Source organism: Sabethes cyaneus, chromosome 2 (genome assembly GCF_943734655.1).
Source record: "Sabethes cyaneus chromosome 2, idSabCyanKW18_F2, whole genome shotgun sequence".
Lineage (NCBI taxonomy): Eukaryota > Metazoa > Arthropoda > Insecta > Diptera > Culicidae > Sabethes > Sabethes cyaneus.
The window spans coordinates 183,612,795-183,633,986 of record NC_071354.1 but is presented as its reverse complement, the minus strand read 5'-3'; the positions used below and the strand labels follow the sequence as shown (position 1 = coordinate 183,633,986).

Below are 21,192 nucleotides of genomic sequence, written 5' to 3'. Positions count from 1 at the left end.
TCATCGTACCCCTGGTGAAAGTCGGGAGGCTTCGGTGGTCCAGCCATGTCGCATAGTACCATCGATTCCAGAAATAGAGAGACCCTACGTCCTGGGTAGCTTAATCAGGTTGAAGCTGACTTGCGAGTGTCGAGACGCTCAACGAATTAGCAACGAGTAGCCTAGGTCGCGTACAATGGAGACAAGTTCTTGATACCTGCTTCTGTAATCTGAACATAGGGAGAGAAAGCGGTTAGGTTGGCCATTTGCCGAATCTAAATCTTCATCCGCATATTTGGGCGAAAAATGTCCTGATTTTTAATTGGACCGGTATGGTCACCCTACCATTCGGGGACAATTTATTTGGGAATTCTTGGATAAAATTACAAATTAATATCACCTAGTACACTAGTGCTGGTAATGCTCCTATATTGAGTCATTTTAACTTGAAATTTTATCCAAAATCTCCCGAAAAAATTGTTCCTGAATGGATTCTGTTCTCGGCATCGGCATTCTCTGTTGTCACGCCTGTTCACACGGAAAACCAAAAGTACCCAACAACTATGTTTAAGTAACCTAAAATTGGGTACTATTGATTCATCTTCAGTGTTGGGTAGTTTTTAAATATATACATTGAGTCATATTTACTTAATAAAACGGTAATGTGCGCATATGCAATGTTGGGTACTATTCTCCAACTTAACGTTGAGTAGTTTGTACCTAACGTTGGATGAAAATAATTGAACCCTATAGCGAGCTTTGTTGATGGTGGTTTTGCTCGTTTTATTTACTTCGTGATTAGTTTTTTCCGCGGTGGCATTTCGTTCGCGGTTTCGTTTATGAACCATTGACTGTTCGATGTCGAATGTTCGAAATTGGTAAGTAAGTAATTTCTGTCTAAAGCAGTCGATTTTGAAATTTTATTTTTGAAGGACTGCAGTGTTACGTATAAACAGCAGAAAATGGAAGAACAGCATCAATCTTCTTATGACTTAGATGGATCATCGAGACTACCAGACATTTTCATACCGACCCGTGATAGCTAATCAGGAAGCTCAATAGTATGCCAAACTGTGGGACTACTGCGGATCGAATCCCGAGGTAAGCTATAGTTTCAAAATACTGTAGTTTAATTAGGCTATTTTTATGGAAATAAGCGTGAATTCTTAAAAACAAAGCATTTTCGGATAAATGTTTATAATAGTAACACGAAGTACACCCAACAAACATTTTTGTTTAAGAGTAGCTTGTCTAACAATTGTGTAACTAAAACCAATGAAACAAGCCCTTGATAAGCTACTATACAACAAAAATGTTCCTTGGGCATAGAGTAGTTATGTTGGAAATTCTTTTAAAACAAAACATGTCTCTTTATATGATTTTACCGCTTCCCAGGCTGGAATGCAGCCGCAGCCGGGTTCGAATCTAATGGCATCCGCACCCACAATATTTTTGACATAGGACTACGTGCTAGTTTACTACACTGGGTTTCACGCCAACTCAACCAGAAGATAGCTTTTTTGACGTAGGACTACGTCTTTGTTTACTATGCTGGGACTGGGTAGCACTTTGTTAAAACGAAAATAGAAGTGTAACGTTTGAATAAAAGGTTTCAAATGGTAATAGGGATCATTCAATAATAACGTCCACTGTGGGGGGAAGTGTCAATTTTGGGACAGGTTGTGACAAAGGGGGGGGAGGCAAATGGACTTTCATCAAAAGGCTGCAAAAATATGTTTCTCAGTCATTCATCACTCAGCGATTTATTTCGATTTTCGAATTTATCTTACTTCAGAAGATCGCTGCAGAGCCCGACATCGTCAAAACAAATAAATAAAACTGATTCTCTGCTACCTTTGCTTCACTCTAGAATCGACTTGTTTCATCTGCTGAACAGAATCTTTCAAGCAAGCACTTGGTTGAGTTTTGCGACGCAATCGAACAGAGGAGGGAGAGGAGCAGAAATTTGGTGGACGTCATAATTCAATCGTCCCATAACTACTCAACTACTGAACGAAATTGAACAATTTGTATGTCGTTGGATAGATAACATGACCAGCAATTTTATGGAGGGGATAAGAGAGCAATTTTAAGGAGGGCGTAAGAGGGAGGGCTCCTATACAAATGAAACACAAATTTTCTCAAAACTCGAGAACTAATCACAGAGAACAGATTAACAGGCTCGAAGGAAGTAATCGATTTTTTGTATGTAAAATCTGTCGGTAGCGCCCTCCAGAAATAGTTTGCTAAACGCATCAAAAAATATCCATGTACCTTTATCAATATTTCTTTGTGTTGGAGTTACATAGCAGCGACGGCAGCGACATCAAGATTTAGTTTGCCACTTACTGCTCGAGGGGTGCTCTATTGAAGGATTTCTCGTAGATCACATAAAAACCTTTTACACACTTTTTGTCAATTACCTGGTAGTCTGTTCTCTGTGAACTAATCATGCAAATGGAACCAAATTTGCCATGATGGGGGTTTAGAAGACAGAATTGTTTTCTATGGTGTACTGAGACCCCTTCCACTTCTAAGAGAAGGGGCTCCCATACAAAAGAAATACAAATTTCCAAACTCTAGTGCTCATCAAGCAAATGGAACCAAATTTGGCATGTGGGGGTTTTTGGAGGCATGAATTTATTTTATAATGGTTTAAGACCCCTCACCCTTATGGTAAGAGGATAAGGACTATTATACAAATAAAAGAGAAATTTTTGCGTATATACCATATTTTCTGCTATGTAACAAGCGGTAAGATGTGAAAGTAAACTAGTAAAACCTTCTCGCGGCAAGAGACAGTGAATCGACGTCGCTTACGTGCCTGTTGCCATTCATGTCAAAAGAAGACATACGAATAACGTCATATTTGCGATGAACGTGCTTTGGCTTTCATGTTATTTGTAACCTATGGCTCTTTTAAAGGCCACAAGCGAGTTAAAGTAAGATTATTGAAACATGGCAAGCTACGCTACCTGTCAATTTCAACCTTTATTATGCACACAAGGTAAAAGAAATCTCTATGTCTTAATGGCCACCTTGAGAAAACTTTGAGCTCAAAGAAGTACTATTTTTCACCGAAAAAGCTCAACAACAGAAAATTTAGAAAATAACGTATATAACAATGTTCCACTAAAACGTGGATTATAGTAAGATAAATAGCTTTCTAGAATACTATGAACACGTAAAAATTGACCAGAATAAGGCCTTTGCAAAACTATACCTATAAAAATGGATTTCTGTCTGTCTGTCGGGATGTTCCTTATAGAATCGAAAACTGCTGATCCAATCGGGGTGAAAATTTGCAGGTAGAGGTTTTTGGGCCAGGGAAGTTTCTTATGATGGTTAGAGACCCCTCCCCCCAGTAAGAGGGGCCAAATTTGGCATGTGAACGTTTTTGGAGGCACGATTTTTTTCTATGGTGAATTAGGACCCCTCCCCACTTTAGGAGGGGGCGCTCCTATATAAATGAAACACAAAGTTCCTCTTAGTTCGAGAACTAATCAATCAAATGGAACCATATTTGGCATGTGGGTGTTTTTGGAGGAAAGAATTTGCTCTATGCTGAATTAGGACCCCTTAGCTTTTTAGGAGGGGGGGCTCCCATACAAATGAAATATAAATTTCCTCATAACTCCAGAACTAATCAAGCGAATGGAACCAAATTTAGCATGTGGGAACCAAATTTAGCACCTTCCCCTTCAATAGTGGGGTGGGGGCTCTTATACAAATGAAATACAAATATCCTCATAACTAGAGAACTAATCAAGCAAATGGAACCAAATATGGCATGTGGCGAGTTTTAGAGGCAGGAATTTTTTTATGATGGTTTAAGACCCCTCACCCCTATGGTAGGGGGACACCCCGTCGACATCTCTATATCGAGCTGCAGTGAACTTCAGCGACAGCATGTCCTGGGCTCAAAATTTGACAGCGGGCCCAAATCAGACTGCTGGCAGTTGAGCGAAACGCAGTGCTGACATGCTATCTCATTTTCGCACACACGAGATGTTGGCGTCGAAAACATAGTTGCCTGCCGATGGCGTGTAGGGGGATAAGGACTCTCATGCAAATAAAACAGAAATTTTTGCGTAACCCAAAAACTGATTGAACTCGAGAAATTTTAGACTCTTATAAAACATTAGTCAATAATAAGACCACCAAAAACTCCGGGGGTCAGCCCGGAGCCATACTGTAGTAGAACGGTTGAATGTTAGATATTGGGGAACCATATTGTAGTAGAATTTAATTGGAATAGTTTTCTTTTTATTTAATTTCAGATGCTAGATCAGTAAAACAAATCAGGTTTATGTGCATTGTTTTCATAAGCAAATGATGTCATGTTCATTATGACATTTGAACCATTTTCAATTTGCACGTCGTGTAAACTAACGGGATTCAAATTAAAGTGTTCAGAATAAGAGTGGTGAAACAAACGGGGATCCACGGCACGTATTTCTCTAGAGAACGAGCCAAGTTTGATGAATCAGCGTCAAATAAATCTAATAAAACTGAATTATTTACTTGAGTGTAACAGAAAACACTTGCATAAGAAGAATATCCCAAGTAACCAGTAAGCACTAAACATTAGTCCTCTGACAACATTGTATAAGCATGCAGAACCATGATTTAAAGTTTATTATTCTTTATATACTTCTATAGAACTCTGATAATGCCAAAAAGGCGAAATAGCGGGTTAATTGAATGATTCTGGCGTAGCGAGATCGTAGGCGCGAACCTGCATTTTGCCCAACACTAGGAAGCCCTTTCTTAGCTCGTTGGTCGCTCCACCGCTCTGGAAAAATTGGGCTTTATCGCCACGGATCCTCCACACTATCTCGCCTGTGCGACAGATCTCCTACAGTGCCACGATGCCAAAGTTTCGGGGCTCTAACTGATCGAGCAGCACCCTATCGCCACCAGCGAAATTTAGCGATCTGCAGTTCCAGGTACCAAGTTTCCATTCTATGTCTTTATTTCATCGCCTTAGTCCATGCCAAGGCCCATGCTGAATGTTCCGAGTAAGATTTCTTTGATTCTTTTTACCTTTAGGGTTTAGATAGGTAGCCGTACCAAGGCCTACGCTACCGAGTCTCGGGATGGGGCTATCATCTTGTACTGTCGAGACACACTGTGTCTCCTTACCTGTTGGTATACGACCTTAGTTTCCATCGGGGTTGGTTACCCGATCTCCGCTAAGGTTGCCCATTTTCCGATTGGTACCACGAGGAGGTAGGGGTAGGAGTTGCTGGATAAGAGGCTAAGCACCACTATGGGGTCTGTTTTACGCATTACTCAACCATTTACCAACCACCATCTCTTGCAATTTAGCTTCCGTTATTACTTGGGACACAAAAGTAATTCGCTTAGAACACTCTCATTCATGCAATTTTTTTCAGTGTGCCTTATTGTGCCGATAAAGTGCTAATCACGTCAAACTTGTAATGCTTATCTGTTCAGTTTAACAAGTTTGAAAGTGCGACTGCTCAGAACCGCGATCAAACTGCGATATACTGAAATCACTGTGGTAAGAAAGAAAAAGGGCAACAACGACAATGTTGCTGTTTCGTTCTGTTATATACATGAGCATTAGGAACAATAATCCATATTTAACTACCACGCATTAAAAAGATTTTGGTAACTGTTTGAAAAATCAGTTAAGTGAATTCTAGATATTCATATAGGGATACCTCGATATAAGACAACCTCGTCATAAAACAACTTCGATATATTGCGGAGTTTCCACCTGTTTAGAGTCCTACTCGAAAATTATTAGCGTGGTTATTTTCTGCGTTTACCACACATGTTTGCAATTTAGCAATTTGAACCATCAATGTTTCGTTATTGCCTCCTCACTGCACCCCTCCTTGCTAGACAAGCATATTTTCAATGTATTTATCCCGCATTTTGCACCTTACTGGACACCGCAGTCTAAAAGTGCGACTGGCACAAAAAGTGCGACAATGCGAATGCTGTGAGTGAAAAAGAGAAAGAGTGACAACTGCAATGTTGCTGTTTTGTTTTGTCATATGCATTGGCATTAGAGTAAATAATCTGGATTAATCCAGGTACAACTGCAAAGCATAATAGTAAGTACAAGATAGTTATTATTAAAAAACGAATTTGCGTAGGACTCGTAAAATTGCTGCCAGGTGCAATAAGACAATTCGATATAAGATAATTGTCACATTGATATAAGACAAAACTCTTTAACATAGCTGGTAACGCAACCAGAGCTAATTTTCCATTCCAAAATCGGCGCCATGATGTTCATTATTTCAAAATAACCCTAAAAGTTGTAAAAAACTAATAGCTCCAGCAATAATAAATAGTTCAAAAAACGTAAACACACAAGACAGAGGAAAATTGGAGACCGCTAATGCATTTTTTTTGAAAAAATCATATTTCGATATAAGATAATTTCGATATAAGAAAACTTTTTGAAATTATAAATTGTCTTATATCGAGGTATTCCTGTATACTGGGAAATTATAAAACAATTATTGTAATGCAAAGGCCAGGTAACACCGCTGGGTGGATTAATTTAGGTTTTATCAGTAGAATCTAAAAGGAAAAAAATACATGACGACTAATCTACTGATTTTTCTTTTCACTTCCAGAAGTCCGATGCCTTCCAGCATCACTTGCTTGTGTACAACGCTTCCGATCGTCACTAGGTCACTCCCTGTTTGCTAGATCAGCTGGACGATCGATAACATGATAGATACCCAACAAACATTTTTGTTTAAGAATAGTTTATACATTTATTTTACAGCTAATACACATGGAACAAGTGCTTGATAGGCTATTATACAACAGAAATATTCCTTGGGTATTCAGAACAGAACTATTCCGATGCAATCAAGCTTGTCACAGCCGGTTGCATCTGTTTCGGGTTTACAACCACTCCAATGTAGTGCAGGTGATGGTGAACAATGTTTAATAGCATCTTAGATAAGATTACCTTGGATTAACTCGAACATAAACGATTCGCTTGTACAGCGTTGATCAGCATCAAATTTCACTGTCGAAATTTATCGTTCAAAAGATCACTCGTTACTCAAAACTATATATAGTCACATTTACAAAATAAATTTAACTATCTTACGATTGTTGCTTTTCGGATAAGTTCGACCTTTTTGTTATCTTTATCATCAGTTCTTCAACATTGGTTTATTCCATCTACTCAAACATGAGTTCTTGCGTATCAGTATAATTAAAAATAATGTAATAGCGAATAACCAGAATTCATCCTATTTTATCTAATAGAAGAAAATGAACAAAAAAACGTTTAAATACGGCTTAAAGTTTAAACACGAGTAATTGATTTCTGAGATTTTTAATGCAGTTATTATGCTTAAAACAAAAGACATCCACGAAAAAAATTTTTTTTGTTAGATTATAGTCACTTTAACAGCTTATGTCATTCGTGACTTCTGCGGGGTTGGGATTTGAACCCGGGTCTTCGGCGTGAGAGGCGTGAATGCTGACCACTCCGCCGAGACTGACCCCTTCATGAAAATTTATCATTGTGCTCTGACAGACGTAAAGAACACAATGATAAATTTTCGTGAACTTATCTTTTGTTTTAAGTATAAAAACTGCTTTTAAAATCGCAGAAATCAATAAGACCTTAAATAGACGAAATCGGGCCCATTTTACGTATTTTTGAGTAATTTTTTACTCATTATATAGTTTTAAGCATAAACTTAATGTTGGGTACTTTTAATCGAGCATTAAGTAGATTTTACGCAATGGCGGGTTCAAAAGCATTACATTATTTTGGGTAATTTTAACCGGACAGTAAGTAAATTTAACCTAATAAATTAGGTTTATAAGCATTAACTCAATGGTAAGTATTTTTAACCTAACATGTAGTAAATTTTACTCAATAGATAGTTCAGATGAACAAACTCAACATTAAGTAATTTTAACCGAAAATTGTGTTTAATACCTTTTACCTAATATTAAGTTTATTAAAAATACTCAAAATTGGCTTCCTGCACGCATGTTACGGATTGGGTAGAAGGAACTTAATACTGGGTACTTTCAGTTTTCCGTGCACCTTGTTCACCCCTCATTGGCTTTTATGCTGCATGCACGGAAAACCAAAAGTACCCAACAACTATGTTTAAGTAACCTAAAATTGGGTACTATTGATTCATCTTCAGTGTTGGGTAGTTTTTAAATATATACATTGAGTCATATTTACTTAATAAAACGGTAATGTGCGCATATGCAATGTTGGGTACTATTCTCCAACTTAACGTTGAGTAGTTTGTACCTAACGTTGGATGAAAATAATTGAACCCTATAGCGAGCTTTGTTGATGGTGGTTTTGCTCGTTTTATTTACTTCGTGATTAGTTTTTTCCGCGGTGGCATTTCGTTCGCGGTTTCGTTTATGAACCATTGACTGTTCGATGTCGAATGTTCGAAATTGGTAAGTAAGTAATTTCTGTCTAAAGCAGTCGATTTTGAAATTTTATTTTTGAAGGACTGCAGTGTTACGTATAAACAGCAGAAAATGGAAGAACAGCATCAATCTTCTTATGACTTAGATGGATCATCGAGACTACCAGACATTTTCATACCGACCCGTGATAGCTAATCAGGAAGCTCAATAGTATGCCAAACTGTGGGACTACTGCGGATCGAATCCCGAGGTAAGCTATAGTTTCAAAATACTGTAGTTTAATTAGGCTATTTTTATGGAAATAAGCGTGAATTCTTAAAAACAAAGCATTTTCGGATAAATGTTTATAATAGTAACACGAAGTACACCCAACAAACATTTTTGTTTAAGAGTAGCTTGTCTAACAATTGTGTAACTAAAACCAATGAAACAAGCCCTTGATAAGCTACTATACAACAAAAATGTTCCTTGGGCATAGAGTAGTTATGTTGGAAATTCTTTTAAAACAAAACATGTCTCTTTATATGATTTTACCGCTTCCCAGGCTGGAATGCAGCCGCAGCCGGGTTCGAATCTAATGGCATCCGCACCCACAATATTTTTGACATAGGACTACGTGCTAGTTTACTACACTGGGTTTCACGCCAACTCAACCAGAAGATAGCTTTTTTGACGTAGGACTACGTCTTTGTTTACTATGCTGGGACTGGGTAGCACTTTGTTAAAACGAAAATAGAAGTGTAACGTTTGAATAAAAGGTTTCAAATGGTAATAGGGATCATTCAATAATAACGTCCACTGTGGGGGGAAGTGTCAATTTTGGGACAGGTTGTGACAAAGGGGGGGGAGGCAAATGGACTTTCATCAAAAGGCTGCAAAAATATGTTTCTCAGTCATTCATCACTCAGCGATTTATTTCGATTTTCGAATTTATCTTACTTCAGAAGATCGCTGCAGAGCCCGACATCGTCAAAACAAATAAATAAAACTGATTCTCTGCTACCTTTGCTTCACTCTAGAATCGACTTGTTTCATCTGCTGAACAGAATCTTTCAAGCAAGCACTTGGTTGAGTTTTGCGACGCAATCGAACAGAGGAGGGAGAGGAGCAGAAATTTGGTGGACGTCATAATTCAATCGTCCCATAACTACTCAACTACTGAACGAAATTGAACAATTTGTATGTCGTTGGATAGATAACATGACCAGCAATTTTATGGAGGGGATAAGAGAGCAATTTTAAGGAGGGCGTAAGAGGGAGGGCTCCTATACAAATGAAACACAAATTTTCTCAAAACTCGAGAACTAATCACAGAGAACAGATTAACAGGCTCGAAGGAAGTAATCGATTTTTTGTATGTAAAATCTGTCGGTAGCGCCCTCCAGAAATAGTTTGCTAAACGCATCAAAAAATATCCATGTACCTTTATCAATATTTCTTTGTGTTGGAGTTACATAGCAGCGACGGCAGCGACATCAAGATTTAGTTTGCCACTTACTGCTCGAGGGGTGCTCTATTGAAGGATTTCTCGTAGATCACATAAAAACCTTTTACACACTTTTTGTCAATTACCTGGTAGTCTGTTCTCTGTGAACTAATCATGCAAATGGAACCAAATTTGCCATGATGGGGGTTTAGAAGACAGAATTGTTTTCTATGGTGTACTGAGACCCCTTCCACTTCTAAGAGAAGGGGCTCCCATACAAAAGAAATACAAATTTCCAAACTCTAGTGCTCATCAAGCAAATGGAACCAAATTTGGCATGTGGGGGTTTTTGGAGGCATGAATTTATTTTATAATGGTTTAAGACCCCTCACCCTTATGGTAAGAGGATAAGGACTATTATACAAATAAAAGAGAAATTTTTGCGTATATACCATATTTTCTGCTATGTAACAAGCGGTAAGATGTGAAAGTAAACTAGTAAAACCTTCTCGCGGCAAGAGACAGTGAATCGACGTCGCTTACGTGCCTGTTGCCATTCATGTCAAAAGAAGACATACGAATAACGTCATATTTGCGATGAACGTGCTTTGGCTTTCATGTTATTTGTAACCTATGGCTCTTTTAAAGGCCACAAGCGAGTTAAAGTAAGATTATTGAAACATGGCAAGCTACGCTACCTGTCAATTTCAACCTTTATTATGCACACAAGGTAAAAGAAATCTCTATGTCTTAATGGCCACCTTGAGAAAACTTTGAGCTCAAAGAAGTACTATTTTTCACCGAAAAAGCTCAACAACAGAAAATTTAGAAAATAACGTATATAACAATGTTCCACTAAAACGTGGATTATAGTAAGATAAATAGCTTTCTAGAATACTATGAACACGTAAAAATTGACCAGAATAAGGCCTTTGCAAAACTATACCTATAAAAATGGATTTCTGTCTGTCTGTCGGGATGTTCCTTATAGAATCGAAAACTGCTGATCCAATCGGGGTGAAAATTTGCAGGTAGAGGTTTTTGGGCCAGGGAAGTTTCTTATGATGGTTAGAGACCCCTCCCCCCAGTAAGAGGGGCCAAATTTGGCATGTGAACGTTTTTGGAGGCACGATTTTTTTCTATGGTGAATTAGGACCCCTCCCCACTTTAGGAGGGGGCGCTCCTATATAAATGAAACACAAAGTTCCTCTTAGTTCGAGAACTAATCAATCAAATGGAACCATATTTGGCATGTGGGTGTTTTTGGAGGAAAGAATTTGCTCTATGCTGAATTAGGACCCCTTAGCTTTTTAGGAGGGGGGGCTCCCATACAAATGAAATATAAATTTCCTCATAACTCCAGAACTAATCAAGCGAATGGAACCAAATTTAGCATGTGGGAACCAAATTTAGCACCTTCCCCTTCAATAGTGGGGTGGGGGCTCTTATACAAATGAAATACAAATATCCTCATAACTAGAGAACTAATCAAGCAAATGGAACCAAATATGGCATGTGGCGAGTTTTAGAGGCAGGAATTTTTTTATGATGGTTTAAGACCCCTCACCCCTATGGTAGGGGGACACCCCGTCGACATCTCTATATCGAGCTGCAGTGAACTTCAGCGACAGCATGTCCTGGGCTCAAAATTTGACAGCGGGCCCAAATCAGACTGCTGGCAGTTGAGCGAAACGCAGTGCTGACATGCTATCTCATTTTCGCACACACGAGATGTTGGCGTCGAAAACATAGTTGCCTGCCGATGGCGTGTAGGGGGATAAGGACTCTCATGCAAATAAAACAGAAATTTTTGCGTAACCCAAAAACTGATTGAACTCGAGAAATTTTAGACTCTTATAAAACATTAGTCAATAATAAGACCACCAAAAACTCCGGGGGTCAGCCCGGAGCCATACTGTAGTAGAACGGTTGAATGTTAGATATTGGGGAACCATATTGTAGTAGAATTTAATTGGAATAGTTTTCTTTTTATTTAATTTCAGATGCTAGATCAGTAAAACAAATCAGGTTTATGTGCATTGTTTTCATAAGCAAATGATGTCATGTTCATTATGACATTTGAACCATTTTCAATTTGCACGTCGTGTAAACTAACGGGATTCAAATTAAAGTGTTCAGAATAAGAGTGGTGAAACAAACGGGGATCCACGGCACGTATTTCTCTAGAGAACGAGCCAAGTTTGATGAATCAGCGTCAAATAAATCTAATAAAACTGAATTATTTACTTGAGTGTAACAGAAAACACTTGCATAAGAAGAATATCCCAAGTAACCAGTAAGCACTAAACATTAGTCCTCTGACAACATTGTATAAGCATGCAGAACCATGATTTAAAGTTTATTATTCTTTATATACTTCTATAGAACTCTGATAATGCCAAAAAGGCGAAATAGCGGGTTAATTGAATGATTCTGGCGTAGCGAGATCGTAGGCGCGAACCTGCATTTTGCCCAACACTAGGAAGCCCTTTCTTAGCTCGTTGGTCGCTCCACCGCTCTGGAAAAATTGGGCTTTATCGCCACGGATCCTCCACACTATCTCGCCTGTGCGACAGATCTCCTACAGTGCCACGATGCCAAAGTTTCGGGGCTCTAACTGATCGAGCAGCACCCTATCGCCACCAGCGAAATTTAGCGATCTGCAGTTCCAGGTACCAAGTTTCCATTCTATGTCTTTATTTCATCGCCTTAGTCCATGCCAAGGCCCATGCTGAATGTTCCGAGTAAGATTTCTTTGATTCTTTTTACCTTTAGGGTTTAGATAGGTAGCCGTACCAAGGCCTACGCTACCGAGTCTCGGGATGGGGCTATCATCTTGTACTGTCGAGACACACTGTGTCTCCTTACCTGTTGGTATACGACCTTAGTTTCCATCGGGGTTGGTTACCCGATCTCCGCTAAGGTTGCCCATTTTCCGATTGGTACCACGAGGAGGTAGGGGTAGGAGTTGCTGGATAAGAGGCTAAGCACCACTATGGGGTCTGTTTTACGCATTACTCAACCATTTACCAACCACCATCTCTTGCAATTTAGCTTCCGTTATTACTTGGGACACAAAAGTAATTCGCTTAGAACACTCTCATTCATGCAATTTTTTTCAGTGTGCCTTATTGTGCCGATAAAGTGCTAATCACGTCAAACTTGTAATGCTTATCTGTTCAGTTTAACAAGTTTGAAAGTGCGACTGCTCAGAACCGCGATCAAACTGCGATATACTGAAATCACTGTGGTAAGAAAGAAAAAGGGCAACAACGACAATGTTGCTGTTTCGTTCTGTTATATACATGAGCATTAGGAACAATAATCCATATTTAACTACCACGCATTAAAAAGATTTTGGTAACTGTTTGAAAAATCAGTTAAGTGAATTCTAGATATTCATATAGGGATACCTCGATATAAGACAACCTCGTCATAAAACAACTTCGATATATTGCGGAGTTTCCACCTGTTTAGAGTCCTACTCGAAAATTATTAGCGTGGTTATTTTCTGCGTTTACCACACATGTTTGCAATTTAGCAATTTGAACCATCAATGTTTCGTTATTGCCTCCTCACTGCACCCCTCCTTGCTAGACAAGCATATTTTCAATGTATTTATCCCGCATTTTGCACCTTACTGGACACCGCAGTCTAAAAGTGCGACTGGCACAAAAAGTGCGACAATGCGAATGCTGTGAGTGAAAAAGAGAAAGAGTGACAACTGCAATGTTGCTGTTTTGTTTTGTCATATGCATTGGCATTAGAGTAAATAATCTGGATTAATCCAGGTACAACTGCAAAGCATAATAGTAAGTACAAGATAGTTATTATTAAAAAACGAATTTGCGTAGGACTCGTAAAATTGCTGCCAGGTGCAATAAGACAATTCGATATAAGATAATTGTCACATTGATATAAGACAAAACTCTTTAACATAGCTGGTAACGCAACCAGAGCTAATTTTCCATTCCAAAATCGGCGCCATGATGTTCATTATTTCAAAATAACCCTAAAAGTTGTAAAAAACTAATAGCTCCAGCAATAATAAATAGTTCAAAAAACGTAAACACACAAGACAGAGGAAAATTGGAGACCGCTAATGCATTTTTTTTGAAAAAATCATATTTCGATATAAGATAATTTCGATATAAGAAAACTTTTTGAAATTATAAATTGTCTTATATCGAGGTATTCCTGTATACTGGGAAATTATAAAACAATTATTGTAATGCAAAGGCCAGGTAACACCGCTGGGTGGATTAATTTAGGTTTTATCAGTAGAATCTAAAAGGAAAAAAATACATGACGACTAATCTACTGATTTTTCTTTTCACTTCCAGAAGTCCGATGCCTTCCAGCATCACTTGCTTGTGTACAACGCTTCCGATCGTCACTAGGTCACTCCCTGTTTGCTAGATCAGCTGGACGATCGATAACATGATAGATACCCAACAAACATTTTTGTTTAAGAATAGTTTATACATTTATTTTACAGCTAATACACATGGAACAAGTGCTTGATAGGCTATTATACAACAGAAATATTCCTTGGGTATTCAGAACAGAACTATTCCGATGCAATCAAGCTTGTCACAGCCGGTTGCATCTGTTTCGGGTTTACAACCACTCCAATGTAGTGCAGGTGATGGTGAACAATGTTTAATAGCATCTTAGATAAGATTACCTTGGATTAACTCGAACATAAACGATTCGCTTGTACAGCGTTGATCAGCATCAAATTTCACTGTCGAAATTTATCGTTCAAAAGATCACTCGTTACTCAAAACTATATATAGTCACATTTACAAAATAAATTTAACTATCTTACGATTGTTGCTTTTCGGATAAGTTCGACCTTTTTGTTATCTTTATCATCAGTTCTTCAACATTGGTTTATTCCATCTACTCAAACATGAGTTCTTGCGTATCAGTATAATTAAAAATAATGTAATAGCGAATAACCAGAATTCATCCTATTTTATCTAATAGAAGAAAATGAACAAAAAAACGTTTAAATACGGCTTAAAGTTTAAACACGAGTAATTGATTTCTGAGATTTTTAATGCAGTTATTATGCTTAAAACAAAAGACATCCACGAAAAAAATTTTTTTTGTTAGATTATAGTCACTTTAACAGCTTATGTCATTCGTGACTTCTGCGGGGTTGGGATTTGAACCCGGGTCTTCGGCGTGAGAGGCGTGAATGCTGACCACTCCGCCGAGACTGACCCCTTCATGAAAATTTATCATTGTGCTCTGACAGACGTAAAGAACACAATGATAAATTTTCGTGAACTTATCTTTTGTTTTAAGTATAAAAACTGCTTTTAAAATCGCAGAAATCAATAAGACCTTAAATAGACGAAATCGGGCCCATTTTACGTATTTTTGAGTAATTTTTTACTCATTATATAGTTTTAAGCATAAACTTAATGTTGGGTACTTTTAATCGAGCATTAAGTAGATTTTACGCAATGGCGGGTTCAAAAGCATTACATTATTTTGGGTAATTTTAACCGGACAGTAAGTAAATTTAACCTAATAAATTAGGTTTATAAGCATTAACTCAATGGTAAGTATTTTTAACCTAACATGTAGTAAATTTTACTCAATAGATAGTTCAGATGAACAAACTCAACATTAAGTAATTTTAACCGAAAATTGTGTTTAATACCTTTTACCTAATATTAAGTTTATTAAAAATACTCAAAATTGGCTTCCTGCACGCATGTTACGGATTGGGTAGAAGGAACTTAATACTGGGTACTTTCAGTTTTCCGTGTGGGTCAACTAAATGTCACTTCATAAAAGTGTCAGATCTGATCAGATGATCTAAATAATTCGCGTTGACGGCATTAAACGATCTCTTGCACACTCATAGAAATGCCCTTATGTACGTGTGGGTGAAAATCTGCCAAAATGTTTCGATCTCTTGCGCTCTTTAAGGAATCCCTATTCCGCTTCACCCCTACAGTAAACTTTTGGAGGTGGCAGCAGCTTACGTTCGTCAACGCGAATCAAAACATTTTCAGGCCGCTTCGCATCCGAGTGGTCGTAGTTTTATCGTGAAATCAACCAAAACATTGTGAAAATGATGTAATTGTTACAAAAAACAAGTTCTGTTACTAGTCACCGTATTCCAAAATGTCGTTATCTCTGCTGAAAAACATCTGTCGGCAGCAACATTTTATACAACGACAAACTCCTTTGATCTGCGCTCGGCTGTGCCACCAGCAGCTGCCTAAGGATGATGGGTAAGTCGGTTGAAACTAATGTAAAATATAAACTCTACAGTTGATTGATTCTAGTGACAAGCAACAAGATGGCAAGGAAAAGCTGGCCGCAAAGTACAGTCGAGAAAATGTTAAACGGAACGTGCAAGGTTACGTCTTCTCGCGATTTTTCGACTACGTTAAAAACTATGACAAAGTCCTGGAGAAGAAGTTCCCATCGGCAATGCACGTGTACCGGGTGTTTTTGGTTGGAGTTAAAGAGTTTTTCAACGACATGAAAAAGCTAGTCAAAATCACAAAAATCGTTTATCAAAACGACAACGATCTTCGTTGTCTTACCCGCAAGGAAATTGAGCTGTACTATCAGATGCCAAGGGACATGAAGAAGGTGGCTCCCGTTCTGCTGATTTCGGCGCTGCCCTTTGCGAATTATGTGGTGTTTCCTTTGGCGTAAGTTTGTTTTGAATGGCTTTGATGGTGGTCAAACGAAATGTGTAATTGTTTTGTTTTTTCGTTATAGATACATGTATCCTCGCACTTTTCTGACTGCTCATTTCTGGTCCATCCAGCAAAAGGGAGACTTTGCCCAGCAGGATCTAAGGCAAAGATTACAGTACAATAGGAAGGTGTTTCGTTGCTTGCAGGCTAAATTGGATATCTTGAAGAAGACCCAGGATCCTCAATACGAAAAGTTTAGTTATATATTAGGTTTACTTGGCAGCGGTTTGCATCCCACGTCGGATGAAATTCTGGATGTGAAAGATTTATTCACGAGAGCTCCCCTTCATCTGAGTCGTTTATCGTCAGTGCACCTGAAGTATCTCTGTCGGTTGCACGATCTGCATTCGGGCTTGATGAGAAGATTCCGCCTATCGGAACGTGCCTACATTGTGCATCACATAGACCTGGCGATAAAACGGGAAGGCGGCGTCCACAACATGTCGGTTGAGTCCCTAAAGCAGGCCTGCTTTCTGCGAGGGCTAAACGCTACCAATTTGAGCACGGAAAACATGGTCGACTGGCTGAACGAGTGGGTCAAAGTGTCCTTAATCGTCGATCAAGACAACATTAGCCTATTTCTGCATCTGCCGGTACTGCTCTCATACAATCACCCGAACAATTGGATTTTGACGCATTGAATAGATGGATGCGTGATGGTTTATGGGCGCCCGCGATGCCTTTTTCCGTTATATTTTGTTCCAAATAAAGACAGTTTTGGGAATTTTGGACTAAACAGTTATTTTATACGATGTTCAACCAAATGATTCATAAAACTTTCTCAAGCCAGAAGTTCGGGAACCGATAAATATTTGGGTTCGGATTAGAGAACATTTTTCATAGATATTTTTAATAATCATATACCACAGCATAGCTACTGAGTACAGAAACTGCTGCTTCAATTCGTCACTTTTATTAGTCAAATTTAAATAAATTTAAAATCTTTTTACTTGATGAATATTTAAGAGCTATGTAAAATTTTGCCTAAATTTAACTTAATATTATACCGGAAGAATTGAAGCCGAGCATTAACAACAATCACACAAACCAGCATATATTAAACTGGCGATATGGCAGATAAAAACTATGTTTATTTCACAGCGGTATATACGATGGCAGAGGTCCTAACTTGACCCTTCTTGCGATCGTACTGGTTGCGGCATCATCTTCACTTTCACTATCACTGTTGATTTCAATCTCTTCTTCATTTTTACTCACTAAATGCCCCGCAGGAAATCCCTCACCCCGATGGCCTTGCTTCATTTTTTCCACCTCACCTAAAACACGTTTTCGTTGAGCCTGCCCAGCAGCACTCAACCGTTCACCGTCTGCTGCTCTGGATCCGTCAGGATTGTCCAAATAGTACCGTCGAATTCTAGTTTCCTGGCGAATCACAGACGATTCAATCGGCGAACGGTTGGTAGCCGCGTCTTGAGACCGCATGGCAGGCGCTTGCTTACTTTTTCGTCCATGTTGATAGGGACACTTGGCTTTGTTGCACACTCCCAAGAAGTCGTATTGCGGACAAGCGAACACATGGCGTCGTTGGCACTTAAATTGTAAATGTAAAAATAAAGATATATCTGAGTTTAGGTTTCACCGGGAACACTTGTCATACCTTCTCTGCTAACGGGCAAAATCCTTTAAGAAAGTCTTCGCAAACCCGTTCTTTGCCGCTGACTTTTTTGTGCAAATAGGGACACTCGTTCCGGTCGCAACGGCCTTCCAGGAAAAAGTGACAGACGGGCATCTTTTCCAGCGAAACATTATGTGAAAGCAGACAATCCGGACTAGAACATTCACCCCTAAGAAACCTGCAAAATAATTCTCAATTGATTGCAGTATGTATTTCAAAACGCTATATTTACTTACTTCGAGCAAATCGTCACAAGTTTAGGATCATGTACTTTAGGACATCGTCTGTTAGCGAAAGCCGTACATTTCCCCAGTCGTTGGTAGATCTCGCAAGGCACATTGCATTTACGCAATTTATTCGTCAAAACTTGAATACTCCTTTGCTTCGCCACGCTGCAAAATTAAATCAAATCTGAGCAAATTCATTTTTACAAAAGCGACACTATTAAACCGCACCTTAAATGACTCCTGGTACGGTGAACGTCCGTTTTGACGAACGTTCCGTCGGTCTTTGGCATATAGGTAAGCCGCCCGATGTCGATTCGGCCAAGTTTCGTTTCAGACGACGGGCCCTGATCGGATATGGATGGCACTTTTCTCAACTTGTTCCCGCTTGGATCCAGCAAAAATGTGGTTCCACGAATTTTAAGGCACCGTTCTTTGTTGGTGGCGGTGGTGGTAATGTTTTGCGGTGTGGCATTGTTCGATACTTGCAGTTTGTTGGTTGACGAACGGTACAGCAATCCGTTGATGTTGACCATAGCCAGTTTTTTATTTGGCGAGGTGTACGACGCAGGTCTTCCAGCGGATGCATTTGCTGGTGATTTAACACGTCTCCTGTGAATGTAAGGAAAATTGTAGCAAAATTCGACAGTTTTCTGTGAGTATAGAGCAACTTCCAATTTGAGCAATCTTCGGTCCGTAACGATAACATTTTGTGGTTCAAAGGAAGGGCTGCTGAACAGTGAGTGTGAACGAACTAGATTTTTTGGCTTGATGCCAGCGCTTGCTGAACTGGAACCGCTACTATGTTTATTAACCAGCTTAAAACGTTTTCTGACATTGGTTTCCGGAGTTTTCAGGGGAACTATGTTCGGTACTGCTGCGGGGGTAGAGCGGACAAGTTTGTTTTTACCAATCTTTACCAGTGGTGCTAAAATCGGTTCCCGAGGTTGTACAATCACATTGGAAGAAGCTCGCACCAGTTTTCGCCTGGTTTTTTGAATGATAGGATTAAGAGATGACGATGTAGCAGTCAAGGTCGTTTCACGGAAGATTAGATCGTTCGCTAATTGCTGCTGTTTTTGAAAATTTTCAATAAAGACCGGATTAAAGTGAATATTCGGAGCATGGTGAACTAAAAAAGAATTGTTTAAAACTGTGGGAACGGGCTGCAAAGGTGGCTGGATCGCTTTAGCTAGAAAGTTCCGATTGATATGAGCCTTCTTGAAATCGGGATTGATGAAAATCTTCGATGGTTGTATATCCGTATTGTCCATTTTGTAGCAACTTATTGAACACTCGATGTCACAAAACTGAACACAATATCAACAGATAAATTACGTAAATTTTACAAAAAAAAATACTCAAAATGGTATTCAAAATGTACAATCACTGCTTATTCTGTGAAACCAAATTTTGACAATGGCCTTCAATTTTCTTTATTATTTATTTTCCTTTGTTTAATGTCGTCACAGGTAAAGCCGTTCTAATATTTAGGTAATGCCATGATAATCGAACGAGCTTTTGGTCGAAGATTCTTTGCTGCCGCTGCGCCCTCTGCCTACAAAACGGGGTAGATAGAGATGTGGAAGAAGAAAACATTAGGTCCCGTTTAAATATTACGTAACGCAGCAGCGAGAGTGGGTACCGGTACGTCATGCGGGAATTCTTTTGAAATGTGGGGCTACTTTGGACACTTTAAATTCTTAATGAATTTCAACATAAAGCCTGATAGATGTCATATCACATCCATGTCATTTTATGAAACAACATTTAATCTACCTCTAGGCGTAAAATAAGTTTTAAAAATCTGCTGCCGCTGTTTTTCAAAACAAAATGAACTCTGAAAGCCTGACTGAAGTAATTATCAGCTACTGGAACTTCTTCTGTGTAAACATTGTTCACGCTATTCCAGATAACGGTAATATCTCAATTTAGATTCAAAAACTATTCTTTTATTATATTCTGAAAATTGCTGTGTAAATGGATCATTGAAAAAGCTAAAATACACTCGACGAACGTCTATGACCGACTGTCAAACTGCCTTGCAATCTGATTGGTCCACCTGAAAAGACCGGTTCAGATTACCCGTTATCAACCGTCAACAACACCGGAACGGCAAGAAATTATGACGTGTAATCTGTATCAGCCTTAAACTTTACTCTATAAATATGCCACGTGGGGCTTCAGTGTCCATCTAGCGGTAAGCATAAGCAAAAGCTACCTACAATGATTTATTGCAAATCGAAATCAATTGATTGTTTGAGAAAATCCCAAAGCGCTCAATATTTCCATAGACTAAATATTTCGTTAGCAGCCATATTGTACAGTTATATTTGTTTACTTCTTCTAGGTTGAAAAAAATGATGCGGAATTATCGTAAAGCTAACAATAGTCACTCCATAGTTTTTGCATCGCAATAGTTTTTGCTCCATTGAAGCGGCAATTGCGAAAAATTATGCGGCGATGGCGCGCTTCTAGTGAGGCGTCAAAGAATCAACCACTGACGAACTGACATGACACATAGAAGAAAATCCTTTAAAAACCATCGTCCTACACATTTGGCCTGCACACTAGCACCCTCTGTTATGCATGTTGCGGAGTAGCTTGCATTTGCAGGGTTTCATGCTGTAGGGTTTTTACATTTGTAATGGTTTTATACTGAAAACTCGATGCAACACTCGCGCGCCGCGGTGTGGCCATGTTGCAAAACATGCTTTTTTGAAAAATGAGTAGTTTTTGATTGGACGATGGAATTAACGCGAGTGTCCCGTCTGTTTG

General features: G+C 38.9%; 2 protein-coding genes and 2 long non-coding RNA genes across 6 annotated transcripts; 3 read left to right on the top strand and 1 right to left on the bottom strand.

The window, feature by feature from the left end:
- Nucleotides 1-632: 632 nt before the first annotated feature.
- Nucleotides 633-6,708, top strand: LOC128738422 (uncharacterized). Of its 2 annotated transcripts, none has more exons than XR_008412106.1 (3): nucleotides 633-857; nucleotides 912-1,080; nucleotides 6,600-6,708. It is a non-coding gene; the product is annotated as an uncharacterized LOC128738422 (long non-coding RNA). The 2 variants fall into 2 exon arrangements; XR_008412107.1 differs by lacking the exon at nucleotides 6,600-6,708 and adding an exon at nucleotides 1,375-1,489.
- A 1,488-nt stretch (nucleotides 6,709-8,196) lies between these two features.
- LOC128738413 (uncharacterized) lies at nucleotides 8,197-14,272 on the top strand. Of its 2 annotated transcripts, none has more exons than XR_008412104.1 (3): nucleotides 8,197-8,421; nucleotides 8,476-8,644; nucleotides 14,164-14,272. It is a non-coding gene; the product is annotated as an uncharacterized LOC128738413 (long non-coding RNA). The 2 variants fall into 2 exon arrangements; XR_008412105.1 differs by lacking the exon at nucleotides 14,164-14,272 and adding an exon at nucleotides 8,939-9,053.
- Nucleotides 14,273-15,842: 1,570 nt separating this feature from the next.
- On the top strand, nucleotides 15,843-17,270 carry LOC128737151 (LETM1 domain-containing protein 1). The gene is made up of 3 exons (XM_053831720.1): nucleotides 15,843-16,077; nucleotides 16,132-16,506; nucleotides 16,577-17,270. The coding sequence occupies exons 1-3, from the start codon at nucleotides 15,968-15,970 to the stop codon at nucleotides 17,193-17,195; spliced, it is 1,104 nt and encodes a 367-aa protein (XP_053687695.1). The 5' UTR covers nucleotides 15,843-15,967; the 3' UTR covers nucleotides 17,196-17,270.
- A 194-nt stretch (nucleotides 17,271-17,464) lies between these two features.
- LOC128737145 (zinc finger CCCH domain-containing protein 3) lies at nucleotides 17,465-19,748 on the bottom strand. The gene is made up of 4 exons (XM_053831711.1): nucleotides 18,646-19,748; nucleotides 18,427-18,582; nucleotides 18,173-18,368; nucleotides 17,465-18,105 (listed from the first exon to the last, which is right to left on the bottom strand). Exons 1-4 carry the CDS (start codon nucleotides 19,686-19,688, stop codon nucleotides 17,650-17,652), a joined length of 1,851 nt encoding a protein of 616 aa, XP_053687686.1. The 5' UTR covers nucleotides 19,689-19,748; the 3' UTR covers nucleotides 17,465-17,649.
- Nucleotides 19,749-21,192: the final 1,444 nt, after the last annotated feature.